General features: G+C 39.7%; 3 protein-coding genes across 3 annotated transcripts; all 3 read right to left on the bottom strand.

The window, feature by feature from the left end:
* Positions 1-236: 236 nt before the first annotated feature.
* On the bottom strand, positions 237-2,377 carry LOC147324200 (uncharacterized). The gene is made up of 4 exons (XM_086302481.1): positions 2,268-2,377; positions 1,229-1,339; positions 836-1,112; positions 237-708 (listed from the first exon to the last, which is right to left on the bottom strand). Exons 1-4 carry the CDS (start codon positions 2,375-2,377, stop codon positions 502-504), a joined length of 705 nt encoding a protein of 234 aa, XP_086158607.1. The 3' UTR covers positions 237-501.
* Positions 2,378-2,400: 23 nt separating this feature from the next.
* LOC147324199 (uncharacterized) lies at positions 2,401-6,002 on the bottom strand. The gene is made up of 6 exons (XM_086302318.1): positions 5,692-6,002; positions 4,219-4,293; positions 3,804-3,959; positions 3,225-3,540; positions 2,841-3,039; positions 2,401-2,480 (listed from the first exon to the last, which is right to left on the bottom strand). Exons 1-6 carry the CDS (start codon positions 5,830-5,832, stop codon positions 2,417-2,419), a joined length of 951 nt encoding a protein of 316 aa, XP_086158444.1. The 5' UTR covers positions 5,833-6,002; the 3' UTR covers positions 2,401-2,416.
* Positions 6,003-14,650: 8,648 nt separating this feature from the next.
* Positions 14,651-16,152, bottom strand: LOC147324198 (uncharacterized). The gene has a single exon (XM_086297825.1). The coding sequence runs from the start codon at positions 15,996-15,998 to the stop codon at positions 15,036-15,038; it is 963 nt and encodes a 320-aa protein (XP_086153951.1). The 5' UTR covers positions 15,999-16,152; the 3' UTR covers positions 14,651-15,035.
* Between the last annotated feature and the right edge of the window lie 41 nt (positions 16,153-16,193).

Raw genomic sequence — 16,193 nt, 5'->3', positions numbered from 1 at the left:
ATCATTTTGTAAATCAAAGGAAATATGCTTGAACACCCCAAATTGAAATCCAGAATTTGTTAAGGACATGGATTTGGAGCAGCAGTTATTGGACTTAAATACAAGTTACATTCTAGACTCCATCACAGTTAAGAAAAAGAAATCTTGTCAGACTGTAAATAAAGTATATTAATTGAATCTTGCCTTTAAAATGAAATAAAAATATAAATCAGCAAGAATAGGCATGATGGCACCTAAACAAAATTTTATTGAAGCTATTATTAAACAAAGGACTTACATGAGAACAGAAAGCATTTATCATGTTACCTTTGCATTAACTGACAGATTATCAGGAAAATATGGTTTAGTAAACTCATCAAACACAAAATGCATTAACATTAAAAACTGAAAATAAATATTGATGCAGACTTTTAGTAACTGTCCTCAGATACAAAAACTGATAATTCAACATAATGTAAACATCTGTTAGGGCATATTATTTTCAACTATCACTAGATAAAGCTATAAATCCTGCCTGTTCTCAAGAATGCCTTCCACATACTGGAGAAGGGAACTGTAAATGTCAGCCCCATAGGACATAGAGGGTTCCATGGGATTGAAAAGGTGTCTCACTCTTTCCAAATCCTCACTGTCAAGTGGAGACACAAGTTCTGGAAGGTGAATACCAGTTTGGTCCAAGTCTGCAATGTCCACATCTGGATACTCTGCCTGAAATTAGACGCCATCAATTCAGGAAGTCTTTAAAATACATGCTTTATTAATTTTGTCAATGATATACATATATTTTTTTTTTTCAAAAAAGCAATTTGAATAATTTAGAGATGTGTAATCATACCACAATACTTTCAGGAGGATTGACTGGATTCTGAGTCTTTCCAATCTCCCATAGTTGGTTTGGGGTGTAGTTCCGCTCTGTCCTAAGAGAGTGATTGTTCCAGCCTTCAATAAACGTCTCCAAATCTGCTTGGATTCGTGGCAAAAACACATACTGTGCACAAAAAAGGTCAGTACAGTTTGTTGGATCCAACAGTCTGTCTTCCTCAAGTCTGTGAAGAAGATCGTAGTAGATGTTGGTGACAACATTCCAAACGTCTCGCCACAGGCGCTCTATCCTTTAAAACAAAACAAAAATTTTAAACGTAATTTTGTTAATAACACATTCAATAATTAACGCCAGAATACTACACCTGGCAATCAAAAATATGTTTTTGTTGTAAATTAGGAATACCTTTGGTTATGCACGCTTTTGCCAGACATAAAGCTTCCTCTACCACAGCCCCGAACTTCAAACATGTATCGAGCAATGTCAACATTCTCAACTCCTTGGTCTCCCCTCACTCTAGAAATATGAAAAACAAAGGACACAGAAATTGCAGAGTATCACAGTTTAGCAATATTTTAAAGTTAATCATTTAAAGAAAAATGTGAATGTTTTACATTCAACTGTATAATATTTTTAGGGCTCTTTGAGCTCTTATGCAGAGCTATATTTGTAAATATTTGAAACTCGCCGTGGATACAAAGATACCTGAAACCTGGAGCATAGAAGCAGAGACGCATGGAAACATGGCACAAACGACAACAGACAACATGACAAAGAATGAACAGAAACACACAGACTAAATACACACAAGTGTGATTAGAGAAAATGAAAACACATGGGAAACAGCTGACACTGATTTGACATATTCGTCCATATTTATCTGATCTTCTACATTTGTACTACATTGGTACTCGCCCCCTCATACACTTCGCTCTTTTTCAGCTTCCCTTCTGTCTGTTCCACATGCTTGCCTAACTACAATGGGACTCAGAGCCTTTAGTTGTTCTGCCCCAAGACTTTGGATGTACCTCCACCAGATCTCCGGACAACAAACACTTTCACCACTTTTAAGTCACGTCTCAAAACCCATCTATTCAGAATTGCATACACCTGATTCTGTATTAGTCCATTTTAACTTGATTAGCTTTTATACTGTCATGCTTGCTTTTCTCTTCTTTAACTTATGTCTACATTTTATTTGCAATGTTTCAATATATTGTATTGTTGCTATTGTAAGATAACCTTAAGGTGTTATAAAACGTGTTATTATTATTATTATTATTATTGTAGTATTTCTCTGAAAATATAATACAAATGATAGGAAAATTCAATCATTTCCAGACAGCAAGCATGTGTGTCAGGCACGAATGTGTATTCAAAATATAAGTGAGACTGATTTAAGCCTCTATGCTCTAATGTGAACAGCAAGTTTTTTGCATTATACCTCAATGGAAATCCATGCTTCTGTACAGCCTCAAGGAAGAACGTCAGTGCTGTAGAAGCCTTGTTGTTGTTAGCTGCTTTCAAGTACAAGATCTGAATATAAAGAGACATTATGGAAGTACTAGTACTAGCATCACATTTTCTGCTATTTTAGTGAAGAATGCAAACCTTCCTTGAGAAGCCATCAACACCACCAAACATCACAAGTCCATATCTGTAAAGAGACAAAGACACAGCCCCTAAGACTTCAGCCACTGAGTATAATTAATTAATTGCATTTTTCACCAATAATCAAATATGATATATAAACACTAAATATATATATATATATATATATGTATATATATATATGTATATATATATATATATATATATATATATATATATATATATATATATATATATATATATATATATATATATATATATATATATATATATATATATATAAAACTGCTAACTTGGCGGTAAAGTGATGGCGTAATGTAAAATACAGTGTTTGCATATGCATGAATGAGTTAAATAGTAATGGGCCCAAATGTGCCCTATGACTATTGAGTTATGTTAAACTTACCTAATTAACTTATGGTTGGTGTCAATGTGGAGTAGTGACAGAGGACCAGGAACACTGTATGTCCTTCTGACAACACATCCAAGATTTGCCATCCTTTCAAGGATTCCAGCGCTGTCAACACGACGCATGGAATCCCATACTCTGTTCCACTGCACCCTGTGGCCCAGTGCCCTGAGGCATCCTTTAACCATTCTGTAGCCTAAAAAGACATTCCATAGTGAAAGAATCACAACTGCACATTGGAAGGCACTTATAGTACAGTAAATCAAACTACTAACTAATCATGACATTCAGCTAGTGTTATTCATGTAAATATGAACGGTTGCTAGCAAGAAAAATAAAATAGCCTTATTACAAGCATTATTTTTCACATGAATAACTAACCCAGATTTTTTGATTCCTGTTTTATGGCTGCAATTAAGTTGTCAATTTCATCATCTGATAGTGAGCTGTAGGTTGCCGTTATTGAGAGGCCCCACTCTTCCATTCTTCGTCGGACTGTTTTCTGCGATATGCCCAAAAGCTTGGAGATACAAGGAACGGAGAGGTCCATCTTTATTAGATCTTTGAGGTGGTCTTTGGAAACATAGAGCTTTGGCCTCCCCCGTTCACCAGCTGAGCTGTCAACAACAATGGCAGACCTTCTTGTATCCATATCGGAATGGATGAGGCAGATGAGGTGGTGAAGAGCTTCAACCACCTAAAAAATGGTTGCATTAAAATATTTAGTTGGATGAAATCCTGGAATTCAGTTTTACCATCTTACTATCATTATTCTTATACCCAATCTTTATATTGAAACACAGAACAAAATTTCATCTTGGATTTAACAAGGCAATGGATGACAGGTGCATTTGTATAGCATAATTACTACACTGTAAAATTAACATTATAAGATACATAAGAATGGCATATATTGAAACGATTTTTAAAGATAACCAAAACTAAATCAAATAAACCTACCACTGATGGAACATTAATATGAGCAGAAAGAGAACAGACTAGAGTTGATGCGTTCACGCAGAGGAACTCAATATGATCAAGGTCCAAGGGCTGCTGTTGGTAGGACTGCACCAGCCTATTTTGAAGGTTTTGGAAAACATGTCTTCCTAAAGCCACCTGAAAGAAGAAAAAAATTATTCAATTACTAATATCATATGAAGTGCATTGAAGGAACAATGAAATGTCAAACTGCGTAAAACTCAATAAAACCAAATAATATTCTCATGAAATCTTTTTATTTTGATTAACTTTGTAATACAGTAAAGAAACTGAATTGCATTAAAAATTATTTTTAAATATGTTTTATCCTGTGCCACCTTGCTGTATTCAAAAAATTCAAACAACTTTACTTTAATAATGAAAAAAATGAACCCACCAAAGAGTCACAGGAACATCCCAGGTTCTCTGTTCTGGAGGGAGATCGACCAAGGTCCACTTGATTTACAGTCACCTGTTAAGTAAAACAATCAGGCAATTTTCAAAGATTTACACGTTTCTCTATGGATGTATCATACACTCTACTATTTCTCTCTCTGAAGTACCCTGTGGATGTTCCCATGATGACACAGATGACCCACAAATTTAGTATAGCACACTTCAAAACACATAACCCGATGCAGAAAGACTTTAAAAGTCCCTAAACACATGTGACATCTGTTAGGGTTGAAAATTTACTTTACAAAATTATTAAGTAAGGCTGTTTCATTTTTTTTTTTAAAGATGTACACAACGCAAATGTGCTCATAAGCATGTTGGCACTCCATGTTTGAAGGTTGAGAATGTCATTCAGCGCTGTATTCGAAATATTGCAGGTACACATAGAGTGCAGAGGGGTTTTTTGCAGTATGCTTACAAACACACGATAATGGTTAGATTAGTCTCTGGATTAGGGAGGCTGAACAAGATGCCGTGAACTGGGCCTTAGAATCAGCATATGTTTTTATTGTCACAGTATATAAGCTGTAAAGCCCGTTTCAGCATTATCCTTTTTGGGAAGCTGGTTCACACAAAAGGCTGGCACTATAAACTTGTAATTTCAACTGATGAAGCAAATCCAATCTTTTTAAATCATTTTCTCCTGAATTCCTTCTTAAATTTTTGAACAGGACACATCCAGCAAAGCAAATATCTACAGACATTAGCTTACTGACACCAGACAGACACTGCACTACAGTTAACTACAGAAGCATTCTTGGTCAATCTGGTACTGTATAACAGAGTACTTCTCAATGTCACTGCCTATAAGCTCTCATAAATCCCAAAACGCTCACTCAGGAAGCTTGTTAAGCCATAATTACAGTAGTAGAAGAAAACTGAAATCAGATACTTTATACACACACATATATTTGTGCTGTCAGCAGTAATCTCCTTAAAATGACATTAACCGATTTTCCGTTAGCGCAGCATAACACGTTAGCGCAGTTTGCTCGTTAATGCGTTAGCAGCTACTGAAAGTTAAGCTAGGTCCCCTAACTTTCAGTAGCTGCTGAAAGTTGTTGTATACTGTAATTACTGTAGTATTACTCTAACACAAACTCGGGGGTGACCTGGGACCAGTGCTAAGGTCAAGTCAGAGCATTTCAGTTCCAATTATTACCAAAATGACATCTCATCGGGATTACACTTAAATCCAAACACATAATTCTCCACGATGCTGATGTTTAAGCAGACAGACCGTGCCACACAGGAGACTATTTAAACACATGCAACACTAGGGCTAATGTTGAGAGCCCTTTTTAAGCTATCTTTTGGCACCGTGAAAAATTACAGTGTAGTAAACGAACATGATATTCAAAAATATATGTCTGGACAATTAGCTTGTTCCAGTAAACCATAAACTAAAGCTTACCTGCGCCGCAGAAGCGGCACCGCTGTCCTCCATCTTCAATCTGCAACCCTTCCAGGACCTGAAGGTCCGTAAAGCATCCCCCCGACAGCCAAACCCATCTGTTCTCTGATTGGATTGTTTAATTTGTGATTGACATGACATTGACCAATCAGCTTAAAGGAAGAAAAATAGGGTCAAAATTCGTACTTGTAACTTGCAGGGTTTTTTTTTCTAAGTCCACACACAAATCTTTTTCACACACGCACAAATCTTTTTCACACATACAAATCTTTTTTACGCACGCACAAATCTTTTTCACACATACAAATCTTTTTTACGCACGCACAAATCTTTTTTACACATACAAATCTTTTTTTACGCACGCACAAATTTTTTTTACACATACAAATCTTTTTTACAAGTACAAATCTTTTTTACAAGTACAAAATATTTATGACCACATTTTGAGCCCATAGGTGTCCTGCGGGTTTTAGATCTCACCCTGGGTCAACACACCTGAATCAAATGATTAGTTCATTACCAGCCCCCTGGAGAACTTCAAGACATGTTGAGGAGATAATTTAGCCATTTGAATCAGCTGTGTTGGTTCAAGGACACATCTAAAACCTGCAGGACTCTGAGACAGGAGAATCAAGCTCTTCACGTTGAGGACCAAGATTCTCCTGTGTCGGGACCACATCAGTAGATGGTTCTGAGACTGGAGAAACAAGCTCCTCAGGTTCAGGAGCACTACTATGACAATTTCCCACATGCCAAAGCAACGGAGGAATGTGCTTCATTTGAGCACAACACACAGGGAACCAGCAGTCAGTGATGGGCAATAGAGGAAGCCTGGAAGCAAGAAGCAATCCTGGACTACAATAGGCACAAATACAGCTTGGATAACCTAGAGAGGATGTTAGCACCTCGAGTTGTTGAAGGAAAACTAGCTGCTGGCTCTTTTCTCCAAAGATTTGTTCACACATATGCTTGTTTAAGATGCCAAATGTTAATGAAACTGTGCATATTCATGTAACCACAATAAAAGGCAGTGCTACAGGGGAACTGACCAAGAGTGCCTGGGGAAGCGGCAGGAACAGCGCTTGGTCCGGTCATCTCCCTCGTCCACGAGATCACACAAAGAGCTCTGGTGCCTTGCATCTTGCTCTTGCTAGTTGCAGTAGGTGGTCTCAATTGTTCCAGCAAGGTTTGTACTTAGACAAGCCTAACATGTTTCATCATGAAAAAATGTGAACCTTATTGCTATTTCCCCCACAAAAATGTAGTAATAATATGTAATCTGACTGATATTCAAAGGGTATAATTTCTGAATTTGAATTATATATTGGTTTTCATAACTAGCACCGGTGCTAATTTAAAAAATCAAGTCAATGAAAGTAGGAAAATGTTTTAATATATACTAATTTGATAGCATTTTGTGTACGTAAACAGGACGTGGCCACTTTGGCCACGAACAAGCTGAGAGGGAGTTTTTTTGTTTTTCTGTCACTGCACAACAACAAAGATGCATAAAATTCATTGATACTGTTAATTATTGCCAATGTAGACCGCTCATAGTTGTCCAGGATTGTCATGTAACCTGCGAGCCCACAAATCCCATTATTACAGTGATGACTGCAAACACGATCTGAATGTTTAAGCTCAGAGTGTTTGAAAGTACACACTAAAGAAAGTGGTTATATTTCTCAGTTTGCTCTCATTAACATTAGAGAAGAGCGGCTGTGAGGCTTGATCCTGCACTGCACTTACAAAGCTTGCTCTACCCTAGGCAGTTCAAACACAGAACACGTCTTTGTACAAGCACAAGACATAGCAGGCGCTAAATAAACTAGAAAAGATTTGTCACCTGAACAGAGATCGTGTAGTCTATCCCAGCTGTCATGTGATTTACACATAAACTCCACAGCTCATTGAGAATAGCTGACAGCTCCTGCTTTACAGCTGGTCTGTTATAGAAAGTGTCAGACAGAGGCTATGCAAACATTTGACGCATGCACACAAAAATGGAGGAAACATCAGCAGAGTTTGGGTTATACCACTGTACCTTGATCCATTCAGTCCACTGAGGAACACTGCAAGGAGCAGAAATCCACAGAACAACCTGCATATAACCGATGTGAAAACAGTTACATGGGAAAAGCAGCAATGTTCTGACCTGTAATCAGCTGCTCGTGCATCAAATTCAAATTTTATTTGTTACACACACAACCATACACAGTGTGACATGAGGTGAAATGCTTGTAGCTGCGCAATGCCCGACCATTAAATGACTGTGGTTTTACAGTATTTACAATTTACAGGTTATTACAAAATTTACAGATTTAACTTAGAAATTTACAGTAAAAATGTGCAAATAGCAGAAAGAGATTATAAATTATAGGAAGTGTGCATGAAGAAAATCCAGAGTGCGTGTGGTGATGTGATGTGTGTGAGAGTCCAGTCTTATAGTGATGTGATGTGTGTGTGAGAGTCCAGCCCAACACCTGGCTCAGGGCCCGAATAGCCTGGGGGAAGAAGCTCCTCCTCATTCTCTCTGTTTTGGCCTTAAGGGAGCAGAAGCGCTTCCCAGACCTCAACAGTGAGAAGAGTCCATTGTTGGGATGGGAGAGGTCCATCATAATCTTCCTAGCTTTGGACTTGCACCGCTTGGTGTAGATGGACAGCAGGTCAGGGAGCTCTGATTGAATGATGCGTTCGGCCGAGCGCACCACTCTTTGCAGATCTCGTCTGTGCTGTTCCCAAACCAGGTGCAGATGTTTCCCTTCAGGACGTTCTCGATGGTGCAGGAGTAAAAGTTCTTAAGCACCTTCAGTGGCAGATGGAAGTCTCTAAATCTTCTGAGGAAGAAGAGATGTTGACGGGCTTTCTTAACCAGGGTGTTGATGTGACAGGACCATGGCAGGTCCTGAGTGATGTGGACACCCAGGTATCGGAAACTGTCCACTCTCTCCACTGGCGTGCCACTGATGATGAGGGGCTTGTAATTCCTCGCCTGCTTTGTAGTGAAGTCCACAATCAGCTCCTTAGTCTTGCTGACGTTTAGGAGGAGGTTATTCTCCTGGCACCAGGTCTCCAGGTTCCTAATCTCCTCCAGGTAAGCCATCTCGATGCTGTCGGAGATCAGGCCCACAACAACAGTTTCGTCAGCAAACTTGACAATGGAGGTGGTGTCTGATGTGGCTACACAGTCATAAGTGTACAGTGAGTACAGCAGGGGGCTTAAAATACATCCCTGAGGCACTCCAGTGCTGAGTGAGATGGAGACTTGTTTTCCCACCCTCACTGATTGGGGTCTGTCGGTGAGGAAGTTGAGGATCCACTGACACAGTGATGTGCTGAGTCCTAGATCCGTCAACTTGGTAAAAAGCTTAGAGGGAATCATTGTGTTGAACTGTAGTCCACGAACAGCATCCTAACATAATTCCCTCTGCAAGTGTCCAGGTGACTCAGGGATGTGTGGAGCAGGTGAGATATGGCATCGTCTGTGGAACGATTAGTCTGGTAAGCAAACTGAAGTGAGTCGATGGTGGCAGGAAGTGAAGAAGTGATGTGATCTCTCATCAGTCTTTCAAAACACTTCATTACAATTGAAGTCAGTGCTACTGGATGGTAGTCATTGTGGCAAGCGGGCTGTTGTTTCTTTGGAACAGGGACAATGATGGACTGTTTGAAGCACATGGGAACCACTGCTTGGGCCAGGGAAAGGTTGAAGATCTCAGTGAACACCGGTGCTAGCTGGTCAGCGCAGGCAGGGATTGCATCTGGTCCTGCTGCCTTCCTGGTGTTCACCCTCCTGAAGGTGTTCCTCACGGCATGCTCTGTGATGATGAATGTAACGTCTTCACTGGTGCACTCCGAGCACGTGCAGCCGTTTGTTATTTTAATTGTTTTAATTGCTGCAGTGTGGAAGAGAGCATAAAACCTGTTCAGCTCATCAGCCAGTGAAGCGTTGGAGTAAACAAACTGGACTGCAGCAGAGGACTCACACACAGCCTGTCTGTCTAAAGGTCCAGCCTCCACCCAGAATCTTGCAGGGGCCTTTCTGAGCCTGAGACCCACTTTTAACCACCAGATGGCGCCTCATTTCAGGGCACAGCCTCTCTCTATAGTTTTGCATGAACTTTTACTAAAGTGATACAGCGATGCAGCTTCAGGTGGTTTTAATTTTTATTTTTCATGCAACTTAGCTTATAAACCAACACATACTTGATACAATTTAATATCAGGTCCCATCCAGAGTCTCAGTGAAATGTTTCTCATGTATTGTTTCAGTGTAAAGGGGGATAAGAGAAGGGTAGACACTATATTCATTGAGTAGATAAAGTAGGCTGTGCAAAAGTAAGGTGAAATGTAAATCTAGGGAAAGGCAGGGATCTATGCCCTGAACACAAGGGAGCGTACTGAGCTTTCAAACCGCTGCTGTCAAACAGCAGAAAATGTTTTCTCAGAAATGAAAGCCTCTGTGCTTTAAAATTCACCAACATGCTAAAATTAAAAGTTAACGGCCTAGATTAAATTTAGTTCTTTGGAAAAAGGTTAATGGTCTCACTCTGCCCAGGAATGTAGCTGTCCTGGTTTACCTCTGAGCAGGAGCATGCATATTTGTTAACTATGTGAGCATGTCCTGTAGAGTGACCACATGTCAACAGCATTATTATAGTAGGTTACACTGTAGTGGCGTGATATATATCACCAGTACAGAGGTCAGAGGTGGGTGTACCTCACCACTGAACCAGGACTCTTGTGCAGAACACATCTCATAAGTTTAATGAGTGTTCTGTCATTTAGAGCCACAGCAGTTCACACGTCTAAACTCAGCAGCATTCAGATTTTGTGCCGCCTCACAGCGGACAGACTGATGACCTGTCTAGCGTGTACTCTTCCTCTCACCTTATGAAAGTATGAATAACCACTTTGTGTGTGTGTGGAGGTTACAGATTTAAAGATGCTATGATTATTGTTTATCAGAGACCCGGAGAAACAGGATTATAAGAAAGTACAAGTAAATAGACAGCTCAGGTTGGGTGCTTTGGTGGTCTGAAGTTAGAGAGGCAAAGTTGAGCTTGCTTGTACATGTGCAGAGGAAGGATTGTCAAAGGATGTTGAAGATGGAGCTGCCAGGCAGGAGTAAAAGAAGACAACCTCAGAGGAGGTTTGTGAATGAAGGAGGACAGAGGGTTGGTGTGATGTGGGAGGATGCTAGAGATAGGGTGAGATGGCTTCAGAAAACATAGCAGGACCGAGGATATCTGTGACTCGTCCTCCCCTTTCCTCTATTAATGTGTTTTCTCTTTTGTGATAAATGAGTTCAAATAAAAGCAGCTCCAGCTTTTCAGATATTTTAAGATAAAATTAAAAATTTTAACTGGATCTATGAGGGCCGGCTGGCTTTTGTATACAGCACACCAGAAGGTGACCAGAAACTTGTCGCTCCTGACATGGGCGTCACTTATGGCTGCTGTAATGGCATTTGAGCTTCTGATGAGGTCACGCATGAGGCCTTTTCATAGTGAGACACGAAACGAATGCTGAATGAAATAATTTGAAATGTTTCTGCTGAGCTATTTAACAAGTCAGCAGCGCCGCTGTGTGGCCAAATGAGCGTACTGCATCAGAAATCAAACGAGACGCTGAAAATGAGAGATGTGGATAGTTTTCCATTGTTTCTAATGCAGGACGCTTCGCAGAGCATCACGCACACAGACAGACAAACGTCTTTTTAAATAAATGATATTAAAAGGCTGAATGATGTTAATCAATGATGTAACAAAGTAAAAATACTCCATTACTGTACTCACAGAGTTACAGTATTCGAATAGTCTCCTGAGAGCTTTGTTTTTATCTGAAGTCAAACGTCTCCACTCCCCCCCCCCCCCCCCCCCCCCCCTCACATTTCCAAAATGAGCTTCTTACTTTAGGTTTAACACATTTGATATGAATCATTTATTTTGTGGCCACACACCGTCCTGATTTCAAAATGATTTCAGCGTAAAACGATCCTGCTGGTGAATCATCAACAGTGCTTATCACGCATGACTGATGTAGTAGAATAGAATTAGTAGAATTCATGCATCATTTAATGTATCAAATGAAGGATATGTTTGAAGAAAGAGTTTCTAACAGTGTCTTTTTGTTCCTTACAGTAGTTAACCGTGTAACTTTAATGTCTCAAACTTTAAACTTCCAAACCACCAGATTCTTTTAACATTAAACAAAATACTGTTTGTAAATATTAGCTTTTATTTCTCCATATAAAATGAAACAGAAGCTTTTCAGGTATCTTGGAGGCATTTGTGATGAGATGAAAAGATGTGGAAATCTGTTCAGCATGGCTTATTTCTGTGTATCCTCAAGTGGCAGACCCAAAACACGACCCACATTTTAGGATTAGGATTTCAGTTTATTGTCAACACACACGGGGTGGCTGTAGCTCAGGTGGTAGAGCAGATCATCTCTGACATTCACACAGAGTGTGTGTGAATGTTACTTAGAAAGCACCTAGAAAAATGTGCTTGTGCGAATGGGTGAATGCACAAGTTGTGTAAAGAACAGTAGAAAGAGTAGCTCTATAAGAACCAGTACATTTGCCGTTTACCATTTACATGTATAAATACAGATAAGGCCAGTATAAATGGTGGAATAATTGGGCTGTTTATATCACCCGCTGCAGTGCCTTGCGGTCAGCAGCCGATCAATTCCCATGAAAAAGTGGTCAGGATTCTACAGAGCATCCTGGTATTACCTCACCCTGTGAGGATTTTAATATGTCAGATTATATATATATATTTTTTATACATTTGTCAACAGAACACAAGTTTCCACTGAAATCACAGAAAACATACCTGACAGAATCCTTTGGTTGTTCCATATCCACCTGCACAGGAAACACTGGCAGGAAGACCAGGCCAGTGTTTCTTACAGACCTTTGGTTCGATGACAGACACGTCCACCACCGTCGGCTCATCAACAGGTTCGCCACCAGAAACACTTGATTTTCTTTTAGGTTTATTTCAGCACGTGGAGGCTGAATTGTTTGTACTCTGTGAACTAATCGAACGTTCACACACAACTGGAGACACAACATGAAGTAAAAAATAGAAACACATTTTCATGTAAAAACTCTTTTAAAAATATAATTATTCTACAAATACATCACATGAAACTGATGCTGCTTTCAATGATGTCATTAGCATGTTCAGTGTTTTGGTATCCTTCATGGATTTCATTTTCTCTCAATCTTTATTTTGGGATGATCAGTGTGTGCGGTCACTGTGTGAGTAATCATTGAGAGGGAATTAAAAATGTCAACAATTTTAAACTGATATCTTTATTTCTCATTAGGCAATCGTCACAGGCAGGTTAATGTCAGCATTGCTGTAACCAACGGCTGTCAGAAGTCAAAGGTCATTTTTATTTGATGCTATTGCACTTAATTGTGTTTTATTTTCCCTCGAAATAACATCTGCCTTATCAATAACTTAGAGTGATCTGATCAATAAACACAAGTTTGAAAAAGTTTGTTTTTGGATGAACTTCATGAACAGGAAATCTAACTCACAACCGGTCACAGTGTGCAGCAGTGAGCACAAAGTCTTCAGTGATGAGGAATTCTCCACAGACATGTTGACCCTTGTTATTCTGAACTGATCCCATGTAGGGTATCGAGTTGTCCGGAGCTTTTGTTCCATGAATAATTCCTGTTGAAAACTCTGGTAAATTAAAAAAAAAAAAGAAGATGATAAAGTTAGTGTGCCGTTTACAGCCGTAAGATAAATCAGATATATTTGATGTTCACACTGATGCCTTGTAGACATGGTAGAAAACAAAGAAGAAACTTGTGAAGACAGTGCATGGTGCCAGCAGGAAACTCAAACTGTCCTTTACTCAGTAGAAAGACTTTTATACATCACGCGTCTTAGTTTGAAGGCTGGTCTATCGTTATCATCTCGACTTCCTGTCATGCCAACCTCTCTGCAGTGCAGGTTTGATGTACCATTATCTAATGTCAAAAGGGGGATGGTGCGTTACAAAGCAGCGAGAGAGACAGAAAGGCAGCAGAGTTCAGGTAAGAGTTGGATTTTAAATACAGGGCTCTGTGTGCGGGCAGGCGGAGATGAGGATCCAAATGCAGGACTCAAACACAGAATTGTAACTCAAAACCTCAGCTTTATTGCTGGAGAAATTAAAACATGAACTGAACAAGGGTAGTGAACACGAAAATACTGAACACAGTATAAAACACACAGGCATAATCCGACGGTACGATGCAGCACTGAGCAAGGGCAAACACAGGGCTAATATACACAGGGAAGTAATCAGGGAATGGAAAACAGGAGGGAGACACAGCTGGGAGAGATTGGGGCTAACGAGTCAGGGGATCGAAGCTGGACACACTGACATAAGACACAATCCTTCAAAATAAAACAGGAAACAATACACACTAAACTAAGACACGGACAGAGAGAGACAGACTAGACACTGAACTAAACCAGCAAAAAACATGAGAACACAAAACCTAAGAACTAATCCCTAAACAAGAAGAACTAAAACATAGATTAATAATCATCATCATCATAACCAACAAAAGCACCACAAGAGAATAAGAAAACTATCCATAATGCAAAAACACACCAAAACATAACAACTCAAAATACTGGGTCAAACTGACCCAGAATCGTGACAGGTAAGGAGATGTCATTTCAGGACTTAAACCAGACTCTAAGAAATTGCTGTGTCTAATTTTGCGATGCTGCGAGTAACAAACTGGGTTCAGTTTGGAGGTTGAAGAGGAACTTTCCCTCGCCAGGCCTCGACAGCCGTCTGTGTTTATCTCATCTCAGTTTATCTCATGCAGCGCAGGGCTAAATTTAAAATTATTAAAAACTTAAGACAATGTATATTCTTCTATGACAAAAAATACAAGTGTTCATTTAAGCAAATAAACAGAGCCGTAAGAGATGTTTTTCAGAAACTGTTGTCTTTATTTTGATTTGCAACTAACAAATTTTTAAAAAATTTGTAGTTTTTGTTGTGCTCTCTATTATGTGAACCCCTCACCTAATTTGTTATGTTTTTTAACAAATTAAACCCCAACAATCAAATGATCCCCTGTGAGCAAGCACTAGGCACGGTGGAAAGGAAAAACTCCCTTTAAACAGGAAGAAACCTTTGACAGAACCAGGCTCAGGAAGGGGCAGCCATCTGTCGCGACTGGTTGGGGGGTGAGAGGCAAAAGAAAAGAAAAATGAGAGCACAAGTTAGCTAAATGTTGCTTATGTTGTCTGATATGAACAACGTATGGTTTTCTGGACTGTGGATGAAAAGCAGTCCATCATTACTAGTCTTTAAAAAGGGACTAATCGATCACCAAGGTGGCAATATGGCTCAACGAGGCCATAGACAGAGTTAAATAGGCAATCACTGTTAAGCACTGAAAAGCCCCAGTAACCCGCAGCTATAATAAGGCCTACTGCGGCAACACCTAAACCTATTTTAAGTAGGCGTTTGGCACCATGACGCCATGAACCACTAGTCGGAGCCACGTCAGGAGATGGTTCTGAGACAGGAGAATCAAGCTCCTCAGGTTGAAGACCAAGATTCTCCTGTGTCGGAACCACGTCAGGAGGTGGTTCCAAAGCAGGAAAAAAAAGCTCCTCGGGTTCAGGAGCAAAATTCTCCTGTGTCAGGACCACAGGTGGTTCCAAGGCAGGAAAAAAAAGCTCCTCAGGTTCAGGAGCAAAATTCTCCAGCTGCAGAGCCTCCAGAGATTCCACCTGTGACTGTTGTTCTTGGTACTCAAGAGGCTCTAAAGTTTTCTTGAGTTCGTCTCTCTCCCTTTCAATAAGTGACAACTGAGCAGCAATGCTGCTGTTCTGTCTAAGGAGATATTCTTCCTTTTCCAGAAAGTCACGGTGCATCATTTGAACGGTGTTAACCTGTTCCTGCAATTTAGCCTCCAGAGAATCCACCCTTGACTGTTTTTCATCCAGAGCCTGTCTCACCCGACGCTGAAGAACACATATTTCTTTTTTCAGCTCAATTATTTGTTCAGTCTTGTGATCTATTTCTCTATTCTGTTTTTCTATTATCTCTTCTTTTTTTGTTATTTTGTGGTGAGCTTCTCCCACTTGGTGCTCAAGTCTCTCTAACTCTGCCTTGACATCACGGTGGATCGTACTAATTTGTTCTTGTATTTTCATTTGAAGGTCTCTATACGATATTTCTCTCTCCACTAGCCCATATAGTTCGTTTGATTCCGCTGGAATCGCTCTGTCAGACTGTGAATTATTGACTATTTCTCGTGACATTTCTTTAAAAGCTTAATGCAACGTGTCGAAAGAAAAATACGTGTGCTTAATTATTTAACTTTAAAATAGTCCCTTTCTGAAAGGTTTCTGGTTTGCTAAACACAACTCGCTGTTTCTGAAAATGTTCCAAGTAAAACTGTGTTTGCAAAGGTGAAGAGGGGCTATTTATAGACTTTTGTGGCAGCGAATTTGACG

Source organism: Aulonocara sp. 'chitande type north' Nkhata Bay, linkage group LG7, assembly GCF_057382095.1.
Source record: "Aulonocara sp. 'chitande type north' Nkhata Bay isolate Kocher_YH1m ecotype deep benthic linkage group LG7, A_spYH_male_GT1.1, whole genome shotgun sequence".
NCBI classification, from domain to species: Eukaryota; Metazoa; Chordata; class Actinopteri; order Cichliformes; family Cichlidae; genus Aulonocara; species Aulonocara sp. 'chitande type north' Nkhata Bay.
The sequence above is the reverse complement of the archived record's forward strand: the minus strand, read 5'-3'. Positions and strand labels throughout refer to the sequence as shown.

Excerpts from the sequence above, each read along its gene's own strand:
- LOC147324200 (XM_086302481.1), bottom strand. The coding sequence starts at position 2,377 with ATGTCTCTTTATATTCAGATCTTGTACTTGAAAGCAGCTAACAACAAC. Across the intron at positions 1,113-1,228 it reads AAAAGCGTGCATAACCAAAG|GATAGAGCGCCTGTGGCGAG; the intron begins GTATTCCTAATT and ends TTTGTTTTAAAG. Across the intron at positions 709-835 it reads ATCCTCCTGAAAGTATTGTG|GCAGAGTATCCAGATGTGGA; the intron begins GTATGATTACAC and ends GTCTAATTTCAG.
- LOC147324199 (XM_086302318.1), bottom strand. The coding sequence starts at position 5,832 with ATGTCATGTCAATCACAAATTAAACAATCCAATCAGAGAACAGATGGG. Across the intron at positions 3,541-3,803 it reads ATATTAATGTTCCATCAGTG|GTGGTTGAAGCTCTTCACCA; the intron begins GTAGGTTTATTT and ends ACCATTTTTTAG. Across the intron at positions 3,040-3,224 it reads ACAGGAATCAAAAAATCTGG|GCTACAGAATGGTTAAAGGA; the intron begins GTTAGTTATTCA and ends ATGTCTTTTTAG.
- LOC147324198 (XM_086297825.1), bottom strand. The coding sequence starts at position 15,998 with ATGTCACGAGAAATAGTCAATAATTCACAGTCTGACAGAGCGATTCCA.